Source organism: Seriola aureovittata, chromosome 18 (genome assembly GCF_021018895.1).
Source record: "Seriola aureovittata isolate HTS-2021-v1 ecotype China chromosome 18, ASM2101889v1, whole genome shotgun sequence".
Taxonomy (NCBI): Eukaryota; Metazoa; Chordata; class Actinopteri; order Carangiformes; family Carangidae; genus Seriola; species Seriola aureovittata.
The window spans coordinates 13,133,836-13,160,304 of NC_079381.1; the positions used below are offsets into that span (position 1 = coordinate 13,133,836).

Here is a 26,469-nt window from a genome sequence, read left to right on the forward strand (position 1 = left end):
AGCAGCTTTGTTAACTTAGTGTGATATATTTCACAACGCACACTCTCAAACTGCAGTGAGATGTGCCTCTGCAGCCTTTCTGATCATGCGGTGGGAAACCATCCTCACCCTGCCTGCTGTGTTTGTCTGGGACTTCGATCAGGACTGAATGTGGGATTCTGTCCTTGAAATTTACAAGAGTTTTTGCTCCTGAATATTTCCATCTTGGCTTCCTGGATGTCAGCAGCTGTGGTTTTAATGTCTCTTACCTCCCTGCTTTCAGGCCTGTTGCCTCTGAAGACAACCTTCAGCCCACCCTAGAGGCTTAATTTGATGATGATAGGATGGATGTGCAGACTGAGGTGCTCTCCACCAGTCGAAGCCCCCCCCCCGGGCTGGGATGATATTCCTCTCTGTGATCCCCACTGAATGACCACCATAGCCCCTTTTGAACTCTATAGGAGGCATATTTTAGCTGACTACTTATAGCTGCAACTGCACAGCCATCCATTGCAATACAAAGGTGACTCTCACACTCCTCCTGTATCTTAAAATATTGGCTAGACAGGATTTGAGGAGTTTGAGAGTGAGACTGAGCTGTTCACAGAGACTTTTCACAGTAGAGAATAAGAAATGTCTTGGCTCGCCATGCTGTATAAATAAAAGGACTGTCTGTTTGTTTTTTTTTTAGTTTATGCTATTTTAACATTTTGTTATGAAGGTTATTGTGCAGTGAGTTGTTGTGCTTTACATTCGAGAGACTGTTAGTTTTAACGATCTTTTCAGTGATTACATTAAAGCTTTGTTGTGTAATCATTTATTCATTTCGTGAATGCGGTGTCTATGTTGGATATTTGAGGATATTATCGTGTTTGAAACATGCTGCAAACAGGCTTCATTTACAACAAGCTCCATTTAAGCATTTTCAAAAATCTTTTCCATCAACCTGTCTTTTTATGAACAGCATATATTACTGCCCTGGTTAACAATTACTGGATATCTGTGCTTCTCTCCGCCAGAGTTTTAAAAGACTGCATGAAAATGATTAAACTCTCAGAATCTGAGCCATCATATATCCATCATGTTGCGTGGGAGAAAGAACAAAGCCTGTTTTTCACGTTTTAAAGAAGTTTGTTTGTGCCAGCAGGAATCTCAGGTGCAGCAGAAGGAGACAATCCCTTTACATTCAGAGAGGAACAAACCTTACTCCTGTAAAAAAAAAAAAAAAAAAAAAAAACCCTTGAAGAACCAGTCAGTGGAACCACATGCAGCCCTCGCAGCACACATCACACTTATCTGGCGAGAACCAGGGTGGAAATATATTAACGCAGGGCATTATCGTGCAAGATGCTGGAATTCTCAACGGCGGATTTGTGTTTGTGTTTTTCTGAGGTTTGGTTCGGATACAGCACAGTAAACATTCATCACATTTCAGCTTCAGAGTCGTATACAGCTGGTTCTGAACACAATACGAGGGTGTGTGCTGCTTTGTCTTGGTGTTGAAATAAATAAATAAGTGTGCTGCCTGTAGTCCTGTGTGTGTGGGTTTGCTCATTTCCAGGAAAGGGATGTTTGTCATGAGCAAATTCAGATTCACCCTGTAAACCGCTGTCAGTTTTGGTGTGATAGCTCCAATAAATCCTTGGCCTTGACAAGATTGCAAGAAAATTGCATCTTTCACATGGGAAATATGTTCAGCCTGCACTGATGAATGAGCAACAAGGTAGTTTGCTTTGAGTTGTTTATGCTGCCGTCAACTTTACTGTCAGTAGGTATATTGATAAGCTCCAACTCAGTGTTTTAAAGGAAGAGTTTGAAATTTTGGGAACTACACTTATTGACTTTCCTGTCGAGAGTTAGATGAAAGGATTACCCCTCTCATGTCTGTGCAGTAAATATGAAGCTGTACTGGTAAAGGCTGGTTTTGTTACCTTTGCAGAGAGCCAAGCTAGCTCTTTCCACCTACTTGCAGTCTCTATGCTAAGCTAAGTGGCTGCTGGCTGTAGCTTCATATTTATTGCACAGATATGACAGTGGCATCAATCTTGTCAGTGTGATCCCAGTGGCTCCTGCCAATATGTCAGTGTCCTTGGGCAAGACACTAAACCCTAACATCCTGAAATTGCTACATAAGCACTCTATAAATGTGTATTTCCCTAAAAATGGATGTGGTTATTTTTGATCTGTTCTTTGATGGTTTTCTCTTTGATGAATAAGCATCTTAAAACCACTGCTTAATTTTTTATATTCTGGGTTTCACTGAATTTCTGTTTGATCGTGAACCGCTTTTTGGATAAGGACCAAATGGCCTGAGGCTTGATTTAATTTTTCAGCAGGACACTAGTCCAATAGTATTAGTGGCAATATTATGACCAAACTAAAAGCTGAAATACAAAAGAAATAGGTGAGTGTCAGGGCTGCAGAGCATCACTTGTTGCTATATTCCCACTTTTCTGATCCATCCTGCACTTTGTACCTGTCAAACAATTTACAGTTTGACTAGTTTTTTTTAATGTAACGGGAGAAAGAAGAAAATCTCATAGCAGGCGGACAATTTGGAAACGGTCAACGGCAGTGTGGTGTGTGTGTGTGCGTGTGTGTGTGTGTGTGTGTGTGTGTGTGTGTGTGTGTGTGTGTGTGTGTGTGTGTGTGTGTGTGTGTGTGTGTGTGCGCGCGCGCGCGGTGGCTTTTGAGAGCCCAAATGAGACTCGAGCAGACAGCTGGAGAGAGCGAGAGAGAGCGAGAGAGAGAGAGAGAGAGAGAGAGAGAGGATCACTGCCTCATGCAGCGTGTCTGTATCAGATGAGAAGGGGGTCACCCCGGATTCCCTTGAAGCTGCTCTCCAGGAAAAAAATTGTTCCAAGATTTTGTTTGTACCTCCTTTGCTGGATAGGATCAGCTCGTCAGCGCTGCTGCTTAATCTTGTACCTATCACCGATTCGTGTTTTTTTTTTTCTCTTAAGAAGATGCCGAAACGGGAAAGAAAAGTGAGGCTGAATATATCGGGAATAGACTGTTTGATGTAGAACAAGACGCGTTGTAGGAAATCAATAGAGAAAAGATCGATTTAGAGCAAATATTTTTGAACTTCATTTACATTTTTCATTTTCCTCTCTTATTATTTTTCAAATACTGAAATGCAGGAGATATAGGCAACGTGAATAGAAGAATGTTTATCTCTTTGGATGGAGATTTTAATATATGAGCTGATCAGCATCAGAATGATCATTTAAGGCATTATTGAACATTGCAGACTGTCTCGAGCTCTGCTCATCAGGCTTTGAAGGAAAAGTTTGAGATGTGATTTTTTTATGAAATATCTATTCATATCTTGCTTACAGTACTGCTACAGGCTATGCATTGAAATCAAAGCGATTTACACGCTGCATTATTGGGCAAACACGCAGCGCAGTGCGAGGTGGTTTCATTCATATTTCAGTGTTCTAGAAAACATCGAAAACACGACGAGGGTTGAACTTTGCGGAGTGTGTGATTTTGCTTGAGATTCTGCTCTAAAATATCAAGGACAGTGGCAAAGGGTCTCTCTTAAAACTCCGGAGAGCCAGGCTATATGAAGATCGCGACACAGTTGTTGCTTTTCCCTCGCAGAAATGCCAGTGCGTGCTGTGACCACCAGGTTCATGTACAAGGGACTTTGCACTATTCCAGATGTCCTCTCCTACCGGACCCCTGTTAACCTGCCTGAGGATGAGGTGGAAGGTGAGTCTTGGTTGCTTGGTTGGTTGGTTGGTTGGTTGGATGAATTGTGATTTCAAGTTGGGGATTGTAAGAGTTGCTGCATCTGAACGCAACATCCAGCTGGTGAACCAGTTCAGGACCCCGGACAGATCCTGCACTGGATTGTGGGTCTGCTTATGGAAAAAAAAAAGGCTTCAGCAGTACAGATATTCTCCATCATAGTGAGAGTTCAAGTGTTCCACAAAAATTTGGGATAGGCTATGTGGGTTGTGGTCACATTTTGGTCTCCATATTTGCATACTGATTCTGCATTCTGATTTTTGGCACAAAGACACACAAAAAATGGTTTTTGGTTTTTGTGTATGAATCAAAAAAAAAATCACATCATCCTCCAATAATTACAGCTAATAATTCTTATGTGTCCATACATAACCCATATTCTCCATACATGGCACATTGTCATAAAGTTGTGATCTGAATGCCATAGATCCTGGTTATTATATCCATGGCACCTGTGAGACTTACTTGCACCTGAGATCACTTTCTGTATAGGTGATTTGCATTTTAGCCACAGCTGTGATGAATGACAGTTTTATAAAAAAAAAAATAGAAGGAGGATACCTCTTCAGGGAAATCTATGGCAGATAAAAAGCCATCATTAGGATGTTAGATTGATTCATTTCTGTCTTGAATTACTTCCTCTCATCTCTTTTGGGCTTGTTTGATGTATTGCATATCGTTGTAAATTAATAAAAATCCACCATCTACAACACAGTGTTGTACTTAGACCACATAAAAGATTCACTGGAGCATTAAAATCACTCTTGCTTTTGTAAATGTGGTGCATAGCTGTTAAGAATGGAGGTTTTCTGTTTTAGCAAATGGTCCCTACAATGAGAGAGCACAGCTGGCGGTGATTTGGAACACAGCCAGGCAGACTACAATAAAGAGATAACTCAGATCAGATTTGATATCACAAAATCTTTTATGAGAAGGGAATTCCATTTCCCCTGTCTGTAGGTTGCCCGTGCACACAAGTGGCTGCCTGGCCTCACTTTGAGCCACTCATTTGACATTGAAAATCCACTATCTGCAATGACGGCATAAATTTAATCAAAAGGGTGGCTATGGAAAAACAAGAATTAGAAGAACAGTAAAATGACAAGGATGTTGCAGGGGGAAGTTGCGCAGTCAATGATGATACAGCTTTTCAGGTAATGGAGAAGTGGTTTTCAAACTGTAGTTCACTAATTGAGTGGCATTAAATATTCAGAACATAGTGTGACTGAGCGTTCAAGCGTGAAAGTATTTACCAAGGGAAGACTCGCCGGGCACATAATGCACTGCTACATTTACATGGCCTCAAACCGCAGCAGTACCAAGGGTAAACAGTGCTCTTCATTTTGTCACGGAGCAGCTCCACCAGCACTGATAACATGTGTTCGGAGAGAGGTGTACAAGTTTCAAATTTCTTCTTGTGGTTACAGATCCTTCAGCCGGACTGAGGGTTGGAAACAGCAGCCTCCTACATACCACAGGGCAGCGACCCTTTACGCTACTGCTGCTCCACCTTAACACACAGTGTGGGAGCTGCAGCACTGACTGTCTAAATGAATGTTGCTGGTCAGTGCTGCAGTCCAGTGTGCCTGGATGGAAATCGCTCCCTTTTCCATAGAGGTCTTGAAAATCAACCTGCGAATGTGGTTTCATCCACAAAATCTTTAATTACTTCAGGGCAGAAGTTCCCTGATTGCTCAACTCATGTAATTACTCTCCCTAATCATATTTATGATAATAGTTTTTTTCCTCACAAGGTGTGTACATACACTCCCTGTGTAATCTGACAAGTGTAAAATCATCTGAGAAATAGATTGAACACATCACTGAACTGCAATATATTAAACTTTGTAAAATAGCTAGAAAAACAATGCTAGAAAAAAAGCACAGTAATTGTGGGTGTTGTTTTTGAGCATTCAGATTTAAAGACCCAAAGCACAGGCAGAGTGTAGATTATATCAGGAGCCAGGAAAAACAAAACCCTAAACCCAATAAAAACCCAGAACAAGAATATACCATGATAATAATAAATCATAACAAAAATAATCTGCCAAACCTGCCAAATTTCCTACTGAAACTGATTCAGTGAACCTCACATCTTTACCCTTAATAAACCCATTACTATTACACAAATCCATCAATAGTAAATTAATGTAATTTAAAAAATTTATATTAGTAAAGAAAAAAACAAGCAAGCTGTGTGATGAAGTCCAATATCTCTTGGTGACATTGTTCCTGACTTCAGTTTGGGAGTACACACAAACAAACACATCGCACGAGGACAAAAGGATCGTGTATCCTGTGCAAAGAGACACTGCTTGTCACATCGCGGACACTGCATGAAAAATCCTGCCATGGATAAAGAAATTCAAGTGTTTCATTTAGTTTCAGCTTCAGGAGGAATTGCAGATGACCCGTAGAGAATAGTATAACATACCAGTGAACCAGCAAGAAGTTCAGCACGAGTATAAGATACACAAAATACATTTTCTTACTGACAACCCCGACTTCTTAATGTGTCTGCAAGTTCAAACACAGTGACCCCTAAGGCAAGAGCTAAAAATGTTGTCGTAGTAGGTCTGTGATTGGTAAATATAATGGAACTTAAAGGAGAGGGCACGATGGTCAGCTGGGCAAAGCCTTCAAGCAGCTGTTAGAAGTGTATCTGTAATTTATTTTCTATTCATAGAAATGCAGCTTCCCTAATTTCCAAACTTTACCTAGCCGTAAAATGACTTCCAGCCTTTCTTGAGGCCGTTAACAATATCATCAGGTCCTTCGATGTTTTACCAACCAACGACCACTTTGGTTTCGGTGTTAAAGCTCAAGCTCAAGAGCATGAAGCTGCATTTTCTCGAATGGCCACTAGATGCTGTTTCTAGCAACACTTGACTGCATTTAACAAACTCCCAGTCTCTTTATTGCAGAGCAAAGTCGCCAACATTTTCTCTCATACTCATTCATACTACACATAAATGTAATTATCACAAATCACTTTACAGAATTCTTTTTAAATTCTTCAATTAATTGAATGATTATAATTAGCAAATAAATCATCTTTGTTACAGTCTTTGTAATCCTGCCTCCAGACATTTTGGTATCTTTAATCTAGCATTTTGTTTGGATTACAATTAGTTCTGCAGTAATAACTGTATTGGCAATATGATCCAAATTGGAGATCAGCTGCTATATTTGGAACAAGAACAACTCCATAAATCCAATTAGATGTCAGTGTGGAAGATGTTGACTGTGATTCATTTCAAGTCCAGGAAATTCTGTTGATGGTGAAAAAGAAACTCTCTGGAACAATGAACAAGGTATTTGCAGGGGTAACAGTGATGAGGATTACAGACGCCTGCACTGAATAGAGAAGACATTGTGAATACTGGGTGAGCTTTAGGGAGACTGATTAAGTACTCACAGCTCTTAATGGATCTGCTTCCAGGGAATGATTTTTGAGCAGATGGTTTCCTAGGTGGGCAGGGTCAGTGGCAAGGTTTCCTGCCCTTTTCAGTGCCCTTGTGTCATGCAGATGTCATAAACACTGATATGTATTCAAACCATTACTACTTTAAAAGAAATTGCTCTCCCGCTTCATCCACTGCATGTGCTTATGTATATCCGATCTTTATACATCTCTCATCCAAAACCTGATATGTTTAAGTCATAATTACACAATCTTTCCAATTATTAACCCTGGGGCGTTGGGGTGTTTAGTCTCTCTCTCTGTATCCGAGGAACGCATCACAAATTACACCTGCACTTATGCTACTTCACCCACTCAGACTGTTGATGTCAATGGCATAACAGCAATCATCTTATTATTCGTGTTCCTCAACACATCCATTAAACATTTATGTGTGCATTCAGCCTGTGTGAGAGAGTCGCACTCACTGAATATGATTTGGTAAACGTGTATGTGAACCTTACGTTGTGCCAAGTGTTTTCCCGTTTAATGAGCACTATATTAAAACCGCCATCCAGAGCCAAGTTCAGCCCATTATGCATGAACCACTGGGACAACTGAAAACATCCATGTTACTAACATACATTCTATTTTTATTTATTTATCTTACCTGGCTAACACCACTGTTACAAATTTGAAGCGCAGCCCATAACTTAAGTAAACTGGCAGACACTTTAAGTGCACACATGTTGACATAGATAAGGGTCTCGTTTTATGGCTGAGCAGTCATGACTTCCTGGCAGTTACACTCTTGGAGGTCTCTGCGAGCTTGTATCACTCCCCCGGTGAATCCCTGACAGAGGATGTGAACAGTATTTATAGATCACAGCCAGCAGGAGAATCCCCCAGATATCAGGCATTGTAGTGGAGTGTACACCGTCTTCCACTTTGTATGCAAAGCTGCCCTCTTTTGTGCTTACAAATGGACTGGTTTTTGCAGCAATATTGTAAATAGACAAGTGTGAGTGCACTGCATGTATGTGTGACTGTATTACAGCGGTCAGGGATCTATAACTGTAAATCTGCAGCGCACAGATTTAGGATGGTCGGAGATGCTCTCTGTACTCTGAAAAGATATTGAATGTGTCACTCTTTTCCAGTTGACTTCAGTAAAGACAAATAGTGAACACATGTGTGTTCATCCTTCCAAACCAGCAACAGCAAGGTTGAAAATCAACAGACGAGACACTCGAGGCTCCATTACCTTTGCTGTTTGTTTAGTGCGACTCCTTCTGCGGTCAAAGACAAATGTCTGGTCATTACTGCTGACGTCGTCCAGAGAGATTCAGAGTTTCAAACAACATCGTTTAACATTATTACAAGATGTCAATTATGAGACTATGTCCCTACTCTGCCCTTGTCAGCCATAATTCATTTACATCATCGTTTAGAAAGACTTAGACACAAAGCAAATGTTAATTGATGAAAACTTAACTTGGTCATTGGATGAAAATATAAAATCTATGCAAGTTAAAAGCTGAGAAGATCTGCAGGTGATGTTGCCCACAAAGATTCAACTTAATCCTATGACAAAAAACAGTCAATTGAAGGGTTCAAATATCAAAATCTGAAGGGTCTGGCTTCACCTAATCCCACAGAGTCACGCTTCCACCGCATTGGAAGGGAACCGAACATATTGTCAACAGAAAGCATCAGTTGACATTGCCAGAAACATCAGTTTAATCAGTCTGTTTGTTTGTTTTTAACTCCACCATCACTTTATCAGGAAAATCCTCAGATATCTGAAAGGGAAAAACAGCTTGATTATAGGACATAAAGGTTACAGCTGAATATGATAAAACAACATGAAACCGGACAAAACGTCAAATAAAAAAACACAAGAAACAATTAATCTAACAAAGAGATCAGATGAAGTCAAATCCATATGAGCAACACGCCACTTGAGTTGGTTCTGCAGAACAGCAGCAATGGCTCAGAAAGTCAAGCTCTAATCCCAGAAAGATCGTGTCACATAATTTCAATTCAGCGCGCGAAGAGCTGCAGGTAGTGGGAGTATTTCACCCTCTTTTTTTTGACAGGAGGAGTTTTAGCTGCAGGGCTTGTGCAGCACGTCTTCGCCGTCTCTGGTGACTGTGTGTGTTTGTGTGAATGTAATAACTGTAAATCTGCTGCGGCAAAAGAAAGGCAGAGACGAAGTTTAAATGTGTGGGACTTGCGATGATGGGTTGACTTATGATTTTCAGCCTCTCTCTCTGTCTGTGTGTGTGTGTGTGTGTGTGTGTGTGTGTGTGTGTGTGTGTGTGTGTGAGAGAGCAAGAGAGGGAGTTATAAGACTCTCAAATCTCACTCTCAATAAAGTATCATGCCCTGTCACATCATGGTTCATCACAACTTATTTTTGACTCATCTATTATTAACAGACAATGACATGTAAACTGTGCCAGCTGAGTGCATCTAGTTCCACCACTGACACCTTCACATTTTTGTGGTTATATTGCTCTGTGAGTGTGCGTGTGTGTGTGCATTTGTGTGTGTGTGTGTGTGTGTGTGTGTGTGTGTGTGTGCATGTGTGCAGATTCAATCAGGGTGTGTATGCATGAGGTATTCAACAGAGTATTTAAACAGCACTTTGTCAGCATGTAGGAGAGTAGAGCAGCTTCAAAGTGAGTCTGAAATGAAGCTGTAATTTTACCTAATTACGAAGCTAGCAGGCTACAAACCTACAAATCTCGTCAGACTGTCACCAACGACTGATTTTTGCTCATATACATGTGTATTTTGAGTTTTCTGCAGAGCCTGAAATCTCAGGGTGTTGGGTTTTTTTTTTTTGCCTCAGTGTACTTTGCAGTTGCTGCACAATTTAGTGCTATTTCCGCAGCCCTCAGTATGACTATCTATTTGTAAATTTGCATTATTTTGACAGTTTTTGTTTGACCTATTTTTGTAAAGAGAGCCTTAATGGAGCTCTCTCAGCTGTGCAGTGTTTTTATTTTTGTTGCCTCTGGTTAATGTGATTCACATTTTCTTATGCCTTTTATTATTAAAGAGAAGAGGGATGTCATGGGTGTCATCGCACTATTATTGATGGAACCACCAGGGACGGGCTCTCATTTAGGAAAAGAGTCTGATTTATCTCCCTTTGAATATTTTTATTCTCAAACCAATTTTCTGTAAATACCTCAATAAGTGGCCTTTTGACAAGAAAAAAGATGTTCTTATATTCAAGGTGCAGCATCCCACTTTGTTTTTTATTACAGGGAGCTCGTGTCAATCAGTGATACACCTTTGTAATATTTCTGGACTTGAGGTTGCTATACCTAATTTAATATTGCAACAGGCACAAAAGATCCTGTTTGTATCCCGACATGTCGAGTCCAGGGTGTGGGAGGACCTGAGTCTCCCTTTATCCAATGTAAGTTAAGATATTCATTCTGAATGTGACAGGGTTTTCCTGCAAGAAAGTATAAGAACTGATCTGAATTAGAAACAACTGTATTTCATATCTGATGAACAATGTGGTGACTCTTTTGAGACAAAAACCTATTGTGAGTAACTGTCTGAAGACTGCCAGTTGTTAGGGTATTACTCTATTCTCTTCTCTTCAGTTCCACCTGGAGTGAAGAGACCTCTTCATCTACCTCCTGCTGTATGAGCTCTATTACTGTTCCCTGTGCAATGTCATGATCGCTACTAAAGGTGAAAAGTGGTTTTGCAGTAAACTGGACGAGCACAGCAGGGAGCTCTCAGTGGTGCTTCCTTTCCTCAAGGATATATACAGTGATTATACAGTAAGTATGATTTTGGGGGAAAAAAAAGTGGCCAATCGACACAATACTCACTCTGCAGGCTTGAAACAAGCCCTCTCAGCTTGAGAGCTAATGGAAAGGAAACCAAATGTAGCATCAAACAGAGCTTATCACATTAATGTCACGAGAGGCGTGTTTGAAAAAGTCATTTTAAGACCTGATAAATAAGATTCTACAATGCTCAAAGCGTAAAGTACACATATCAGTTAACAGTTAAGTCTCACACTTGCACATTTCACCGTTAATTTATGCTGAGAATTTTTACTTTGCATGAATCACATGTTGTAGCTTCTTTAATTGTAATCTTGCCACTTCATTTTAAAACAAAAACAAAAACAGAGTAAAACAGTTTGGAAAATCTGTTATCGCCTCTGTTGTTGTGGTCTGTGCACAACAGTGTCATCTTTCTCCAAAGGCCAGGTTGGTGTCGTGCGCTCTTCTTCTGGCTCGCAGCCATTATATGAGATTTCCCCAGTTATTTAGAAGAGAGCGCTTCACTGGCCTTTCTGCCACTGCCAGTGGCATTGAAAGTTTGCAGCAGTGGGCTTCTTGGCACCAGCCTTCGTCATGGACAATTTTCATGGTCGTTTTTTAGCTGCACCAATAACCAGCATGAATCACCATGTGGGTCGGTCAGAAAGGTCAGCGGGATCTGTTGGTCCTCGTGTTCTGTTTTGGCTCACTTGGAAGGTCAGCAGACTTTTAAGTCCTGGGTTCAGATGTCAGGGTTGGCAAACAAAAATGCCCCTTTGATGTTAGGGACAAATCAGCTCCAGTGTATTACAAATTGTATACAGGCTCCCAAATGTATATCTCCTCACAGGGGACGGCTGAGGATGAGGTAACACCTCATTTACTAAGATGATAAATAAAGGACAAAAATCGAACAGTAGGTCAACACACAGCTCCACATAGAAGAATAAATAAACATCAACAACACTGTTAGCTCTCCAGGAAACAATCAGCATTATGATTGTGTTGGCAGCTGTTGGCCTAACTTGCCATGAATTTGTCAGTCAATATTTCATTTTGTTTTTGCATGGCAAAATTTGATGAATTGGTCATATCACTTTTCTTTCAGTAAACTCCACAGGCTGTTCAGTGTAATATCATTCTGCATAATTTGCTTTCCCCTTTTTTGATTCAAGTCACCCACCTCTCTGACATTTGTAATAGAGGCGACACCACCACCACGAATAGAAAGTGTGTGGTAGAAAGAGTGGTACCAAGTGGTGGCCAAACTAACAAACACGTCACCAAAACCAAAGAACTTCTTGTGCAACAAAGTAGAAAGCAGCAAAAACATTTTTTCCTCTGCAGTCCCCAGAGCCCTTTTCAGGATGATGCAGCACCTGTTGCCAGGGTGTTATGTCTGTGTATTATCAGAAATGAAAAGAGATCATTCACTGGTTTGGACAATGGAAGCAACATTCACGACCCAATGCGCATTTTTCTGAACCATCCATAAACCAGCATTCGATAAAAAAGCACTGTCATCCTCAGATCTGTATCTGATACTTTGATATTCATGTCAACGACCTTTCTAACACTCATACCAAAGAATTCTGTTCCATCTAGTAACTCTTATTTGTCTTCATGGACACACCCATGAACATGTTTTTAACCTTGACTTGACTCTGAACACTGATGACGTATTTTGTTTGACTCAGTGTTACGGTCAGTGCCATTACCTCATCTTTTAAGACCAGTGTGTCACAATGTCTTAGTCACCAATAATATTTCACGGCACAGTGTGGTCACTGACTTGACCAATAAGCTATTTTGGAACAATATTAATGATTTGCTTAAAAGTATTAAACAAGTTAATACTTCGGCAAATGCTGTGAAATTGTTTTCCTCCTATCCGCTACTGCAGGATTAACACTAAGAAGTCTGTTCATACGGACCTTGATTACTTGCTGCTGCAAGGGAAATTTTCTTTTAAAGGTTATTTAGATTCTCTGATCAAGGACTCACTGAAGAACAAAAGCTGAGTTTCTTAAACATTCCCAGAAGCCTTTAAAACCTCACTGGTATCAGTTAGTTATTTACAGTTCTGCAGTGTATGCGTATTCTCTTTGAACCTATGTGTGTATTTATGTCTAATTGCATCTGTTTTATTTGTATGCAATATGCATTGTTATCATCCACTTCATAATGGTGTGACTAATACTCACTGCGACTTACAAGAGTATTGTCAGATAATGATAGTAATAATAATAATACTTTTGTGAGGCTTATAATGATCAGCATTTGTGCAGTCTGTGTCAGAGGTGTATTTTGAGGCTGTTGTACTTGTTGTACTCTACATCCTGCATTCCAGTGAACTTCCAGTGAAAGAAATTAAGTTTTTAGTATATGGAGTGTAAAATCTTAAAACAGACGAGCAGATAGGAGATTAGAATTAAATACTAATTGTGTTCCTGTTTTGGTTGCATCTGTACCACATCTTTTAAATATTCACTCTTCATGGTGTGAAACAATCAGTAGTCCGGCCACTTCTCAGCTGGCTCTGTGAATTCATTATTTGTCACTGGCACCAGAGGTCGTGACATTGAATCTAGGGTGGTGCTGAAGGAAGATAACAAAACTCAAGCAGTGCTGCTGGCTGTAATTTAGACAAATATGTTGTGTCTGATATGTCAAGGTATGGTTCAGACAGTGTTGATTGTTCAGAGGGACCTCAATTTATGCACCTTAAGAGTTTCTTCTATTTTCTTTCAGGGCAATAGACTGCCACTGTGGGCTATCACTTTTAAACTGTGGTGTCTCAGTCATCCATGTATACAAGATGGATGGTCAGTGCGTGTCCACTTATGGGCTTGCATGCAAATTACAGGTTTTGCCTGCCCAATCACATTCTTGTATGCAAATTGGTTTTCTCCATCGTAGAAGCACTTGCTATAATCACATGCTTTCAATGCATATGAAGTTCAAGTTAACTTCATTCAAGCTCATTAGTTTAGCCGTAATTTCCAAGAAAACAAGATAGAGATGAGTCTGCTCATGTTGAAGTCACAGAATGACTGAGCCATAGACTTCAGCACAGGGAGGACTGGGCGGTTTTGTTGCTGTTCATTCTGTTAATTGCAATGTTCAAATAGTTTGTTCTTCTCAATATGTTTCCCTCTCTGCTTGCATTATAACAGGCTGGCATTGCTAATGTATTTATTTCTATCATTTGTACAGTGGTGTATAAATGATACCTGATCCGTTGCCTGCCTTGTTTTATCTAACATACATTTTATCTAACATTTCATATAACACATGACTACTGAGCAAGCATTGAAGAGTCTAGTATATTTGAGGATCTACATCAAAAAGAACCACCGAAGACCTGCCTTTGATATGCAACTGCTCTTTTTACCACTTCAAACAGAATGCTGTGATGCAGGGTGAGGACAGGAGCCAAATGGCAATGTTTATGGATTATTCACTAAAAGTTGTTTTTAATTATGAACACATGAAACTGCTCACTGCTGCCTGTCACAAGCAATTGTGTTACGGCCACGGCGGAATGTATTGAATCTGAATGTGCCTATCAGTATACATCTATAGCAAACAAGGAATTTGCGCCATCCAATCTCAGCAGAAAAACATTTTATAAAATAACAGGCCTAGTAACATCATACAAGTACGCTATCATTTGATAATTTATAAACTGTCCTTCCTTTGTGTTGAATATAAACCTGAAACACTATAGAATAAATCTAAATGTAAAAAGGAAGCCACACTTTATCTATTCATCTATTTGTAAATTTTAAATGTAAGGAATCCATTCTAATTTTTATAAAACTGTAGGTATTGATATTATAGAGTGTACATACTGTATTTTTTTTTTTTAACTATGTGGGAGATATAACCCATTTAAGACCAGATAGTACCCAAAGTGTAGGGAATCAAAAGTAATTGGAGATGTATGTATTCAGTTGAACAAAATCATCATTTATCATTTTTCAGAAAATCCTTTGCAGTCAATGACTGCCTGAAGTTTCCACCCACAGATATGGCCAGATGCTTCGTGTCTTCCCTAGTGATCCCGCAGCCACCTTCAACTGCTGCTTATTGTGGGGTTTCTCTGCCTTTAATCAGGTTTTAACCAAGTGGATTACAGCTCAGTTGGACTGAGACCATGTGACTGACTCTGCCAGTTGAGAATATCCCACCTCTTCCCCCTGAAAAGCTCTTTGGTTGCTTTGGCTGTACGTTTAGGGTCACTGTTCTGCTGAATGATAACATTTTGTCAAATGAGTTCTGGTTCATTTGACTGAATCTGAGCACAGAATACTCCTGTATACCTCTGTGTTCATCCTGTTGCTTCCATCAAGCAGTGAAATAAATGTACTGCCATACACGCCCGATTCATAACCAACACCATTTTTGACAGATGAGGTGGTGGCTTTAGGTCATGAGCTGCTCCTTTTTTTCTTCCACACATTCCTCTTTCCATCATTTTGATGTAGATTGATTTTTGCTTTACCGTTCCATAGAACTTTTTTCCCTCAACTTCTTTTTGCACGGATTTGCAACTGCAACCTGGTTTTTATGTTTTTGAGGCTTACCAGGGGATTGTATCTTGTGGTGAACCATCTGAGGTTATGGTCATGACGTGTTCTCTTGATCATTGACAAGGAAACATGTTTGCCTACATCTTGGAGAGCATTCTTGACTTGCTATGCAGTCATAAAGGGACAAGACTTGTACTCTTCAGTCTAGCAGGTCATTTGCTTTTTTTTCTGTGAGCACCTCCTTATTAAGAGTGTATCCAACTGTTGATTTAAGATAGATTTTTGCTTTTATTTGGCCTCATTTTTGTTTTCCTCATTTGTGTGGTCACCTCTTGGACAGACAACTCAACCCAAATCTAAACGGCAACTTTCAACTCTCAAAAGCTCTGAGCCACATATGATTTTTTTTTTGCATTAACAAATAGTGAAATGACACACAGCTGCCAAATAAACCTTTAGTAGTCAACTGTCATATCATATCATGTGTTAAAAGGGCAATATCTCCCACACAGGTCTTTAAATATTAATGTAAACTTATTCAAATTAAAGCTGAGACTTGACACTGTAATATTGTATCCGTTTTATTTCAAATTGAATGTGCTGAAGCACAGAGCCTGAAAAACAAAAACTGTGTAACTGTCCAAACATTTCTGGACCTCTGGACAATCTGGACTGAGTATAATACATTCTCTCTCCATGGTACTGAAGCATTCAACTCTGACTCTCTCCATTGTGCTGAAAAATTAAACTCCAGTCTCTCTATCTCTCTCTATGGTGCTGAAACATTCAACTACAGTTACTTGTGTCTCTTAGTATGGTGCTAAAGAATTCAACCCATTGCCTGGAATCATTCCCTATTTATTATGCAGTGCCATTTTTTTTGAGTGTCCAAATCTTGAGTGTAAAAATTATGCATTGTACAATGCCCTCAAAGTTCTCCTCAGCAGATTGAAAATGTAGCGTTCATGGCATCTAGATAAAAATTCAATGTATCACATTTAAGCAGATCCAGAAATCATACTTGTGGGACACTACACCTGTTAATGATTGTTCAAAGTGAGGATGATGATTTTAAGTCTCACTTTGGAGTACATTACAGCATAAACTACTGACTGATTATTATATTTGGAGTCGAGAATGAGTGAACAAGAGAGTGATTTCAGACACAGCCTGTCATTCAACGACAGTCTCTGTCTCTATCTATGGTGCTGAAACACTCAACTACAGTCTCTTTGTCTCTATCCATGGTGCTGAAACATTCAACTACAGTGTCTTTGTCTCTATCCATGGTGCTGAAGCACTGCATCAGAACTACAACTCCTATGGGCAACCATAAGTGGAGGCCACTTAATGAATGACAACATCATGAAACAAAGTTGTAATTATATAAAATAAGACTATATAGGAGTGAAGTCATAATTGCTGACTTACATAAACTCTTAAAATGTCCTTAGAGCTGTATGTGTTCTAAAACATCTATTAAATGTTTGTATACTGCTTACAAATGCTAAATAGGGGGACCTAAAGTAAAGTGTTACCATTTCAGACTACCATGTATTGTATCAAGATTTGGCTACGCAGATAATACTGGGATCAAATCATTATTGGTTTGGGTCTTTAAAAAGGAATTAATGACAACTAGAAAATGCAAAATATCACCAGACTTAAACATCAATGACTTTTTCAGACTTTTTAATGGGAATCTGTGTGCTTCTACAATATTTGCAACAAGAAAAATAATTTTAAGCTGCTCTTATTCCATCAATTTTCATTCTTCAAACACAGAATATATTAAAACATTCAGCAGTATTTCCCTTTTCTCAAAAAATAAACATCTACAAAAAAGGGATTATACTTTTGGAGCTATGAGCCAGAGTAACTGTCTGAAATACTAAACACATTTATAAGCCTCAAACTACTTTTGACTTATACTATAAACAGTGCATGTACACATTTTTCAAATCAACAGGTTCAGCTGTGCCAGCTGTTGCTCAGTGTGAAAGTGATAAATCTGTATCTAACACGTGTGATGCTCTATATTTCTATCCTTCCTTTCTACTCTTAACTCAGTAATTTCTCTCCTCCTTCCAACAGAGATCCGTGAGGCTTTCAAAGTATTTGACCGAGATGGGAATGGCTTTATCTCAAAGCAGGAGCTGGGGATGGCCATGCGCTCTCTGGGCTACATGCCCAATGAGGTGGAGCTGGAGGTCATCATCCAAAGACTTGACATGGATGGTACGTGTTTCTCTCTCTCTCTCTCTCTCTCTCTCTCTCTCTCTCTCTCACTCTGGGTCAGAAAGTTTACGAGTGCACAGGCTGCTGCATATAATCCAGCACACGAGCTATGCAGTGACATGATTGTATGTTTGTCTGTTTCATCAGGGGATGGTCAGGTCGGCTTTGAAGAATTTGTCACATTGCTTGGTCCTAAACTGTCTGCCGCAGGAATGCCTGATAAGTTCAATGGAGCAGACTTTGATTCAGTGTTTTGGAAGGTATATGTTGTCGTCTGTATCATCAATCAAAGCTAATCATGTCTACGCCTTCTCCTTTATCAGTGTTTAATCAAGTCTCTTTCTTCTTTTGAGTAAGTGTCCCTGAGGGCTTTTCTGTTGTTTTTGATATACAGCCATCTGTTTCAATTAATACTGCAAAGTCAAAATTACTGAACTAAAGCATTTTTATCACCTTATGCATTTTATTTTAAGTTGCTTCTCTGACTTTTGATAGACTACACCATGTTAATGATTACGTCACACGCAGTAACTCCCTGCCTTGCATTTAGTTGCGTTATCAAATAATTTATTTCACTGTCTGATTTTAATGAAAATGCATGCTGAATGCTCTCACTCTCTAACTAGCATTCATTGCCAGGAGGGACCTAGTATAACCAATATTTACTGCTGACCTGCAGCTTATGTGCGTCATTGAGGGGCATTGAGACTGAAGTTTTTCCTCTGCTAATTAGACCTTACTTGTTGTTTTCTGCCTTCCCAGTGCGATATGCAGAAACTGACTGTGGATGAGCTTAAGAGACTGCTTTATGATACCTTCCGTGACCACCTCACTATGAAAGACATTGAGAACATCATCATGACTGAGGAGAGCCACCTGAACAGTCCAGAGTCCCATGTGGACATTGACAGTATGTCTCATTAACAGATTTTATCTCACACATTGTCATTCACACATATTTAAATAAAACATTCAGATGAGCTAATATGTTCTCCTTTTTTTTCCACAGCAAGCCCAACACAACAGGAAAAACACACATGTGTGCGAAAAAGCCTGATTTGTGCCTTCGCCATTGCATTCATCATCAGTGTTATGCTCATTGCAGCAAATCAAATGCTCCGCAGAGGAATGAAGTAAATACATGTTTCCATCTGATCGCAGCAAGATTTAAGGATGGACACTGAAAAAGCAAACGTTAACCCAAATACTTTACTCCTGTTTGGGTTTGTTCAATGTTTTCAACAACCACAACGATGCGATCACGGCTTCTCTCTCTAATGGATTAATTGATGTCATGCAGTGGTTCTGTATAACCACTAACCACAGCATACAATGGTAAAACCGAAATAATGAAAGAAAGACATTTCAAGGGCTGATTAGTACCCTAAAACAGTAGTTTCAGAAATTTCTGATGTTTTCTAATAAATTAGATAGAAACGCAGACTGCAGAAGACTTCAGTAATTCAGTGTGCAGTATGTGCTGTAGTGATAGCTGTGCTGTGTCTAATATCAAAACAATCAATGATGTTGATGAGAGCTCCATTTGGAATGCACCCAATAATGAAAGCATCGATGATAGAAATAAAGCAATACAAAGGCGCCAATGGGCTACATAATCCATAGTCGCTACGTAGTTTCACTTGCTAAAAGCATAAGGACAAATGACTGTGCACTGCATACTGTGTCTCTCTTAAGTGTCTGTTTATTTTAGTGTGCCAGGATTTCCAGTCCAGAAGTACAACTCACATCCGGTTCAACACATTTTGCCAAAGCGGCACCATCTGTGGTCTAAATCTTTCCAAAGGAGTAATTCAAAACTGAAGATTGGACCACTCATAAACACTTAATGAACTCCTGAGTTACAAAAACTCCCTGAGGTGGTACTAATCTGTTAATGGAATATGAAAGTATATTGACAACTTTTTAGCCATGCTAGTGGAATAGCATCACCATGAGGGTAGGTGAAATATCACAACAACTATTGGATGTAATGTAGTGACATTTGGTACATACATTCATACTCCCATCAGGATGAAGTGGAATAACTTTGTTGATCCTTCACCAACACTATGTCATATTTTTTCATTTGTCCAATACTAATTGCCCAAGTCTAAAGTGGCGAATATGGTAAACACTGTACCTGCTAAACATTAGTATGTCAGCATTGACAGTGTAAACATGTTGCCATGCTATTAGCATGCTAGCAAAGCACTGCTATGCCAGAGCACAGAATCACAGAGCCACTGGCATGTGTGTAGAGTCATAGACATAATATTGTAGAGTTATATAGAGTTTTAGGAGAAACACACAGCAGGTGTCATGAAATCATGCAAATCTGTCAGGTGCACAAACATAAATAATTTCATTTTCTACAAAGCATAAAGTTATTATCCAACAATTTCCAGCTCAACATGTGTTTAAAAGCAAGACATGAAAAGAAGAAAAGTCCATTGCCCACATTTTCCACTATGACTAGGAGAAGTACAAAGAACCCAACAATTGGAATAAACCGGTGAACAAGCACAGGAACTACTCTGGAAAGCACTTCTAATAAGAGAATGGTTGGAGAGGTGGAGACAGGCTGTGACCCTCAGCCACATGCCGTGTACTCCAGTCAGCTGTTCTGCAGAAAACTCCCATAGTTCATTTCTAAAGATGTCAGATCAGTTGGTGAGCCATCTTGGCTGAGCAGCTGGGCATTTCTTTGTAAATCAAACAGCTCTTTTCCCAACTGTAGGTTTAAGATTTAAACTGATGTGAGCAATGAACTCCAAATTGAATGCATGACACTTGAGGGAATCATAAAGTCCCTCTGAGAAATGTCAGACACAAGCGCGTGCATGGATGTCCCAGATGTCGAAACATGTTTCTATCAGCCTGTGATACATGTAAAACTTTGCTGCATATTTCAAATCTGTGTCTCTATAACAGGCACCAAAAAGAGTCATAGTGAAAGATAGTTGAGTAGCTGTATGACCTGAGCCACCAGCTGTGAATAAATTCAACCATAACATGTAAAGAGTTTCAAAAAAACTTGGTATTAACTGTAATTTTTCTGGCAAATGAGTATGGAGGGTTTTTCAAATCACATGGCACACCTGCATGTACATTAAATTAGAAATAAATGCGTGTTCTATGTGTGTGAGATCAAATTTAAAATTCTGATGTATGTATTCAAATGATTATGCAATTTGTACAGTGATCATTGCAAAAAAAAATTGAGAGAAAGAAATCTCAGTATTTGACATTTTCTCTACATGTCAAATTTTATGGATGTGCAAATAATCAAAATACTAAATACTTTGCAGTACGCTGTGAACAATAATTTAACATATCATAAAAATGTTGTTTTCTGGCTTTTACATGGACCACCAAAACAACATATTGTTTAAAGTATAACATGGTTATATTTTCTTACTTGGAAAGTGAAACATTAAATCTATGTGATTTTATTATGAATGTAAGCGTAATGTTTTGTAAAAAAACAAACAAAAATATACAAAAAAATAAAAATATCAGGTTTCTGATGTATAATTTCCAGTTTGACTGGACATTCAGATACAAGTTATTGTGTGTGTTAGGGTCATGCTCTTACATTACATTCTTTTTCCTGATTTGTTAAGATTCATTTTTCTGAATGTTTCTCAAATATTTGTCAAATATGACAAGTTATACAAAATGCTATATATTTTTTCTCACTCTTTTTATCTTAAAGTTTATCAAAGCTAGGTGGCAAGAGGAAATGTATGACAGTTCTGGCAATAAAACTGATATTTGAACTCATATATAGTAGCTGTTTATGTATGGACCACTTATATGACATCACATTACCTCTCCATATCACATAGGGTATGGGTTTTGTGCGAATGTAAAATATAGCTATTGTGTCAAATCTTGTCTTAAGACATATAAGCAAATATTGTGTCCTCTTCTGTATGTTACAGTGTTTTAATGAGCAGATTTATGTACACTTGGTTGATGGATCGTCTTAATTGTTATTATAAATCTATTTTGAGTTCTTGATGTCTTCTTTTCTGTGCCTTTGTCATTTGGAGTATTACAACCTGCACTCTCATGTCCTGTCTTAAAGTAACTTTAGAAAGACTTTTAGGAAGATGAGAAATCTATTTGATAAAATCATCACTTTTGACAGAAATTAATCTGATGCTAAATGTATTTTTGCAGTAAAATGACTTATCAATCTAAAAACCAGTAAGTATTTCCAGATTATGTTTCTCTCTCCTCTGTTCTTGATAAAGGTTACTCTAACTTCCAATTAATACTTGTTGTACCATCCTACTGTGACATTACCAGTAGTTTTGATGTCTAGAGAATATCCTTTACTGTTTTATTTCTGTAACTCTTACTGCACATGTAGAGGTTACTGCATCAGTTATTCACTAATGTGAGTGGTGTCTAGATGCATGTAGTCTAATAAAAACAAAAGCATTAAAACTGAGCCAGCTCCTTGGTTTTCTTTTTACAAATGAGACACTGCTTACAAATTAATGCAGGATACGACGAAACAAAACATACAGTTGATACTAATATCAAGTACAAGGTGGCCAACATGAAAAAAAAGAAGAGTATATCTGGGTTAAGATGCTTGTCAGGCTACACAAGGAAAGAAGAGTGAAATTCTGAATTCATTGCTCATTTACACACTTGAAAACAGAAGGGAGACGGTCTGGATCTGGTGGTGTGACGGCCCTGTCGCGGCACTGTCAGGCATGTTAATGACCCATTAGTAACAGGGCACAGCAGACAGCCTGCAGCAGGAGGGAGAAATTTCCTTGGAGTTATATAGTGGTGCACCTCATGCAGTAAAATGTCCACTATGGAATAAGAAGTTTTGGGTGGAGTAAGGACACACATATAGATCCAGGTTGTGAATATGTGATATTAAAGAAGGTTTGAAAGAAGATTTGAGAGACCAAATCACTCACAAGAGGGATATAGTAAGCTTTAAACAAGCTTCAGAGTGCATGAACCGATTCCAAGTTGCCTTAATAAACATGTGGACTATTGATTTTCTACAAGTAGGCTGAGATGTATTGGATACAAATGACTGCTACAGAGGGCAATGAGCATTTGTGTCTCACAGCAAAGGGTAATTACAGGGCCACGCGAAGAGAGTCCACAAGCTCACTACTTAAGTACGACTGAGAGTGAGTTTGGAGTACTACCTTTTCACAGCCTGACCTTTACCTTAAGGTACCTACTTATGTAGTTTTCTTAAAAACAAACAAAACCACCAAAACATATAATATGGATCCTGGAGGTCTACCAAATGTGTTTCCACATTTAAAATTTCAAAAGCAAATTTTTAAATATTCTAAATTATTCAGTTTACAGCTACATTTGCTTAGTATTGGTCTACGTTTGTGGCCATCTTTGTTGGTCAATAAGCAGATTTGCCTGAAATGATACAAACAAAACAGGGACCCCATTAAAGTCAGAGTCATCTTTTACACAGGAGATCTGGCCAAGACAGCACATTTAAGACACAGTATTCCCAAAATTATTCTAAACAGGCATAAACACAAACAGCTATTTAATGAGGATTCTGGTGTAAACACTGCAATGTGTATCCAACAAATATGGAAACAGTTCAAAGTATATAGATCTCAGCATAACCCCAATTAAGAGGAATAATCTGGCGTTTTTAAAAGTCCAGTGACAATTATAGATACATTAGTCATACATTCAAGGGAGTTGAGTTGATAAAAAAATGTATTGAGAAAATGTACTATTTAGGAAGTAAAATGGTGTTTTCCAGTAGCTGGGTTAGAAATAAAATGAAGTCACGAGATCAGTGATTCCCCCAGTGACACAGCACAGGATCAAAATAAAACAAAAAAACTATTTCCATCTACACAGCAATCCTGCATTCCTCTCGGGACTACGTGACATTAAATATAACTCCTAAGAGGAGTCTCATTGTAAAGAACTGCTGCTACTGCTCATGGGCGCAGCAAACAACAACACACTGTCACACTGTCAAAATGTCAATTATGAGGATTACTGTCTGCATAGAAACTGCTTTTCTAAGATTTTGTTTAAAACATTTTTTTATGTAAATACAAAGTTTAACTCATTCTAAATTGGAAAATTAAACTTGACATCTTAAATAAAATGTAAAAAATTAACCAGTTCTAATAAAAAATGCTGTACATATTGCTGTTACTATGCACAATTTTCAAAATGAGAAATGGCAACAAACGTGTCAACATAAATTCATAAATATGTACATAACACCATCTCTGAATATCAGCTATATCAACACCATTCCTCCTTCTGTTAATGTCACATATCCATTTAACAGCGATTTGAACCCCAAAGTGAATATCTCTCAACCCCATTCAGTGTTCACTTTGACTTTCCACCCACCTGGGGGAGGAGGTCGAAGTGAGGGTGGAAGGTCAGGAATGGAAAGAAGATGTTGAGGTACGTCACTTTCTGTTTGGCGCTCTTCACTGTCTTCCTTATTTTTGACATCTCTGCAAAAGATAAATAATTGAACAGTTGAATTGTAAATCAGCAGGAGTAACCATTAGCCTTGCAAACCATGTATGACTAAGTGTTGAAAAAAAAAATGAATGTGCATACCCTTTGCAACCAAGGGCACTTCTCTTCTTCTCCCTTCTAGAGAGCCATTCTTCTACACTTCGCCCAGGCATCTTTCTGTCCCAAGAGCCCTCTCTGTGCTGTCTTTCATCTGACAAACAAGAAAAATGTCACTCCTCTCAACATGGAGTTATTAACACAATCATTTAGATCAAATGTACCTGACAACATGTACTCTTTGCATTTGTCTACTCCCAATTCCTTGCAAGAATGATTTAGATAAGAACAATAATTATAGAAGCAGATATATGCTCATTTTAAAACTTCTGAATCACATGGTAGACAGCACCACCCTTTGGTTACAGCTTACCTTCCACCTGCCTTTTTAGGTTAATCAGCTCGTCTTCGGACATGTGAGAAAACCTGCAGTTGGGACCAAAATCGCAAATTCCTAAAAAACAAAAGCCCAAGAAATAAAGAGGAATACAAACAGCATTTCCTATTATATCCTATAATTGTTTAGTTCAACTGTTCTTTTACCCTTTTGGAGAAACTTCCTACAGGGTTTCTTTGTTTGCTCATCATACAGAATGGCAGCAGAGTCTGCAAAAAGAAAAACAACAGTGGTCTCCATGGTTGTTTATATAATCTTCCACTGTAAACAAGTGGGCAGCCAACACAGCATAATGAAACGTGAGCATACTTAATTCTCCAACCATAATCACATAAATTAACATAAATTAACATCTTAAATAGTGATCCTATACATTAAAATTGTATTTTTATGTACAGGATCACTATCTATTTTGATAAGCACACATTCAGACTAGAACATCATATGTCATCTTATCTCAGGGGTAACAGAAACAAATGCAAGTCTCACCTCTAAAATGGTCAAACCAGGCCTTTTTCGCTCTGTGATGCTGAACACCATTCAGATGTTTTTTCCTGTTATGCATGTTGTCCTGAAAGGACCGGTCACAGTAGTCACAGTAGTATCTCTTCCCCATGGTACAGGTTATGCGTCCAAATCAGCACAATGTCACCTTTTAAACCACTGAAAGACCGTAAAAAGAAATAAAACAATTTTAGATAACTGCTTTGTCAACACATGGTGAGTGAATAGCCTTGTTAATGCAAATAGCTCTTTTGAGAAACCACAGTATCCAGTAGTACTAAGTAAATGTTGCTCTCTGATGAATTAAAAATGTATTATCAAAAAAATATGCCAAACTCTTTCCAAATAAAATTCAACCTCCTGGGTTAAGAGAAAACAGACTCTGTGTGTAAGAAAATAGAGCTGCAAGGAACAATTTTTCATTAATCATTAATAAAATGTCAAAAACGCTCATCACAATTTCCTAGAGCCCAATGTTTTATACAACAAACAACACAAAATCTAGAGATTTTTCATTTATAAATACATAAAACAGAGCATCGACAATGCATTGTCTGTCAATTGATTAATTAATTGACTAATTCATTCATAACTTAATATGCAGCACAACATAATAGACCTAATTAAGGCCTAATCCTAGTCCTAGGAATGATGTTTTGACATTTGAGACGTTTACATTCATGTCAGGGTCTCATTTGTTCATTCATTTTGCATTAATGTGTATTAATGTAAAAAGATATTTGCCCTAAAAACAGGGATTCTTGTATGGGAAGCACAAATTGGAACTACCCCAATCTCTACGATACTGGTTAGACATCCGTTTGTTGCCATCTGCTGGCTTGGTGATGGAGGTGCTTCGATCAAAACAACTTGGTATGGCTTTCTGTTCCACTCTGAGGAAACTACAAGCCTCAAGTTTGAAGGTTCAGAGGTGGTTAGAAACATACTGAACATGTAAACAGGTTGCATGACGCTAGTACAAATTCTTCCCAACGTAGCAAACGTTATCATGCCTAAATATCGGTCCGTAGCGTCGGTAAATCGGCATAGTTAGCTCACATGCTTACAGTCACTCAAATGAACGTTAAAATTAAACTGCAAAGAGCACAGACCATTGGTGGAACAGTGATGTCCTCCTCTGGGATTTTTTGCTGTAAGTGGCCACTCAAAGTAAATTAAATAAGGCGAAAAAGACAATGAAATCTCTCAAGTCGTTCACATACAGTGTCTTTACAGGATCTTTATCACACTCTCTATGGTCTTCACTTCTCACAGACCTCTTCCTGAAGC

At 38.7% G+C, this 26,469-nt stretch overlaps 2 protein-coding genes across 4 annotated transcripts; one reads left to right on the top strand and one right to left on the bottom strand.

Annotated features, from left to right (window-relative positions):
• The first annotated feature begins 2,762 nt into the window (after window positions 1-2,762).
• Window positions 2,763-22,173, top strand: cabp7b (calcium binding protein 7b). Of its 2 annotated transcripts, XM_056403636.1 has the most exons (5): window positions 2,763-3,699; window positions 17,571-17,714; window positions 17,862-17,974; window positions 18,477-18,624; window positions 18,724-22,173. In XM_056403636.1, the coding sequence occupies exons 1-5, from the start codon at window positions 3,591-3,593 to the stop codon at window positions 18,849-18,851; spliced, it is 642 nt and encodes a 213-aa protein (XP_056259611.1). In that variant the 5' UTR covers window positions 2,763-3,590; the 3' UTR covers window positions 18,852-22,173. The 2 variants fall into 2 exon arrangements, with proteins under 2 accessions (XP_056259611.1, XP_056259610.1); XM_056403635.1 differs by having other exon boundaries at window positions 17,571-17,974.
• On the bottom strand, window positions 22,164-26,450 carry zmat5 (zinc finger, matrin-type 5). Of its 2 annotated transcripts, XM_056403638.1 has the most exons (7): window positions 26,292-26,450; window positions 25,165-25,338; window positions 24,822-24,884; window positions 24,652-24,732; window positions 24,324-24,432; window positions 24,105-24,214; window positions 22,164-22,483 (listed from the first exon to the last, which is right to left on the bottom strand). In XM_056403638.1, the coding sequence occupies exons 2-7, from the start codon at window positions 25,289-25,291 to the stop codon at window positions 22,368-22,370; spliced, it is 606 nt and encodes a 201-aa protein (XP_056259613.1). In that variant the 5' UTR covers window positions 25,292-25,338; window positions 26,292-26,450; the 3' UTR covers window positions 22,164-22,367. The 2 variants fall into 2 exon arrangements, with proteins under 2 accessions (XP_056259613.1, XP_056259614.1); XM_056403639.1 differs by lacking the exon at window positions 22,164-22,483 and having other exon boundaries at window positions 23,252-24,214; window positions 26,292-26,449.
• Window positions 26,451-26,469: the final 19 nt, after the last annotated feature.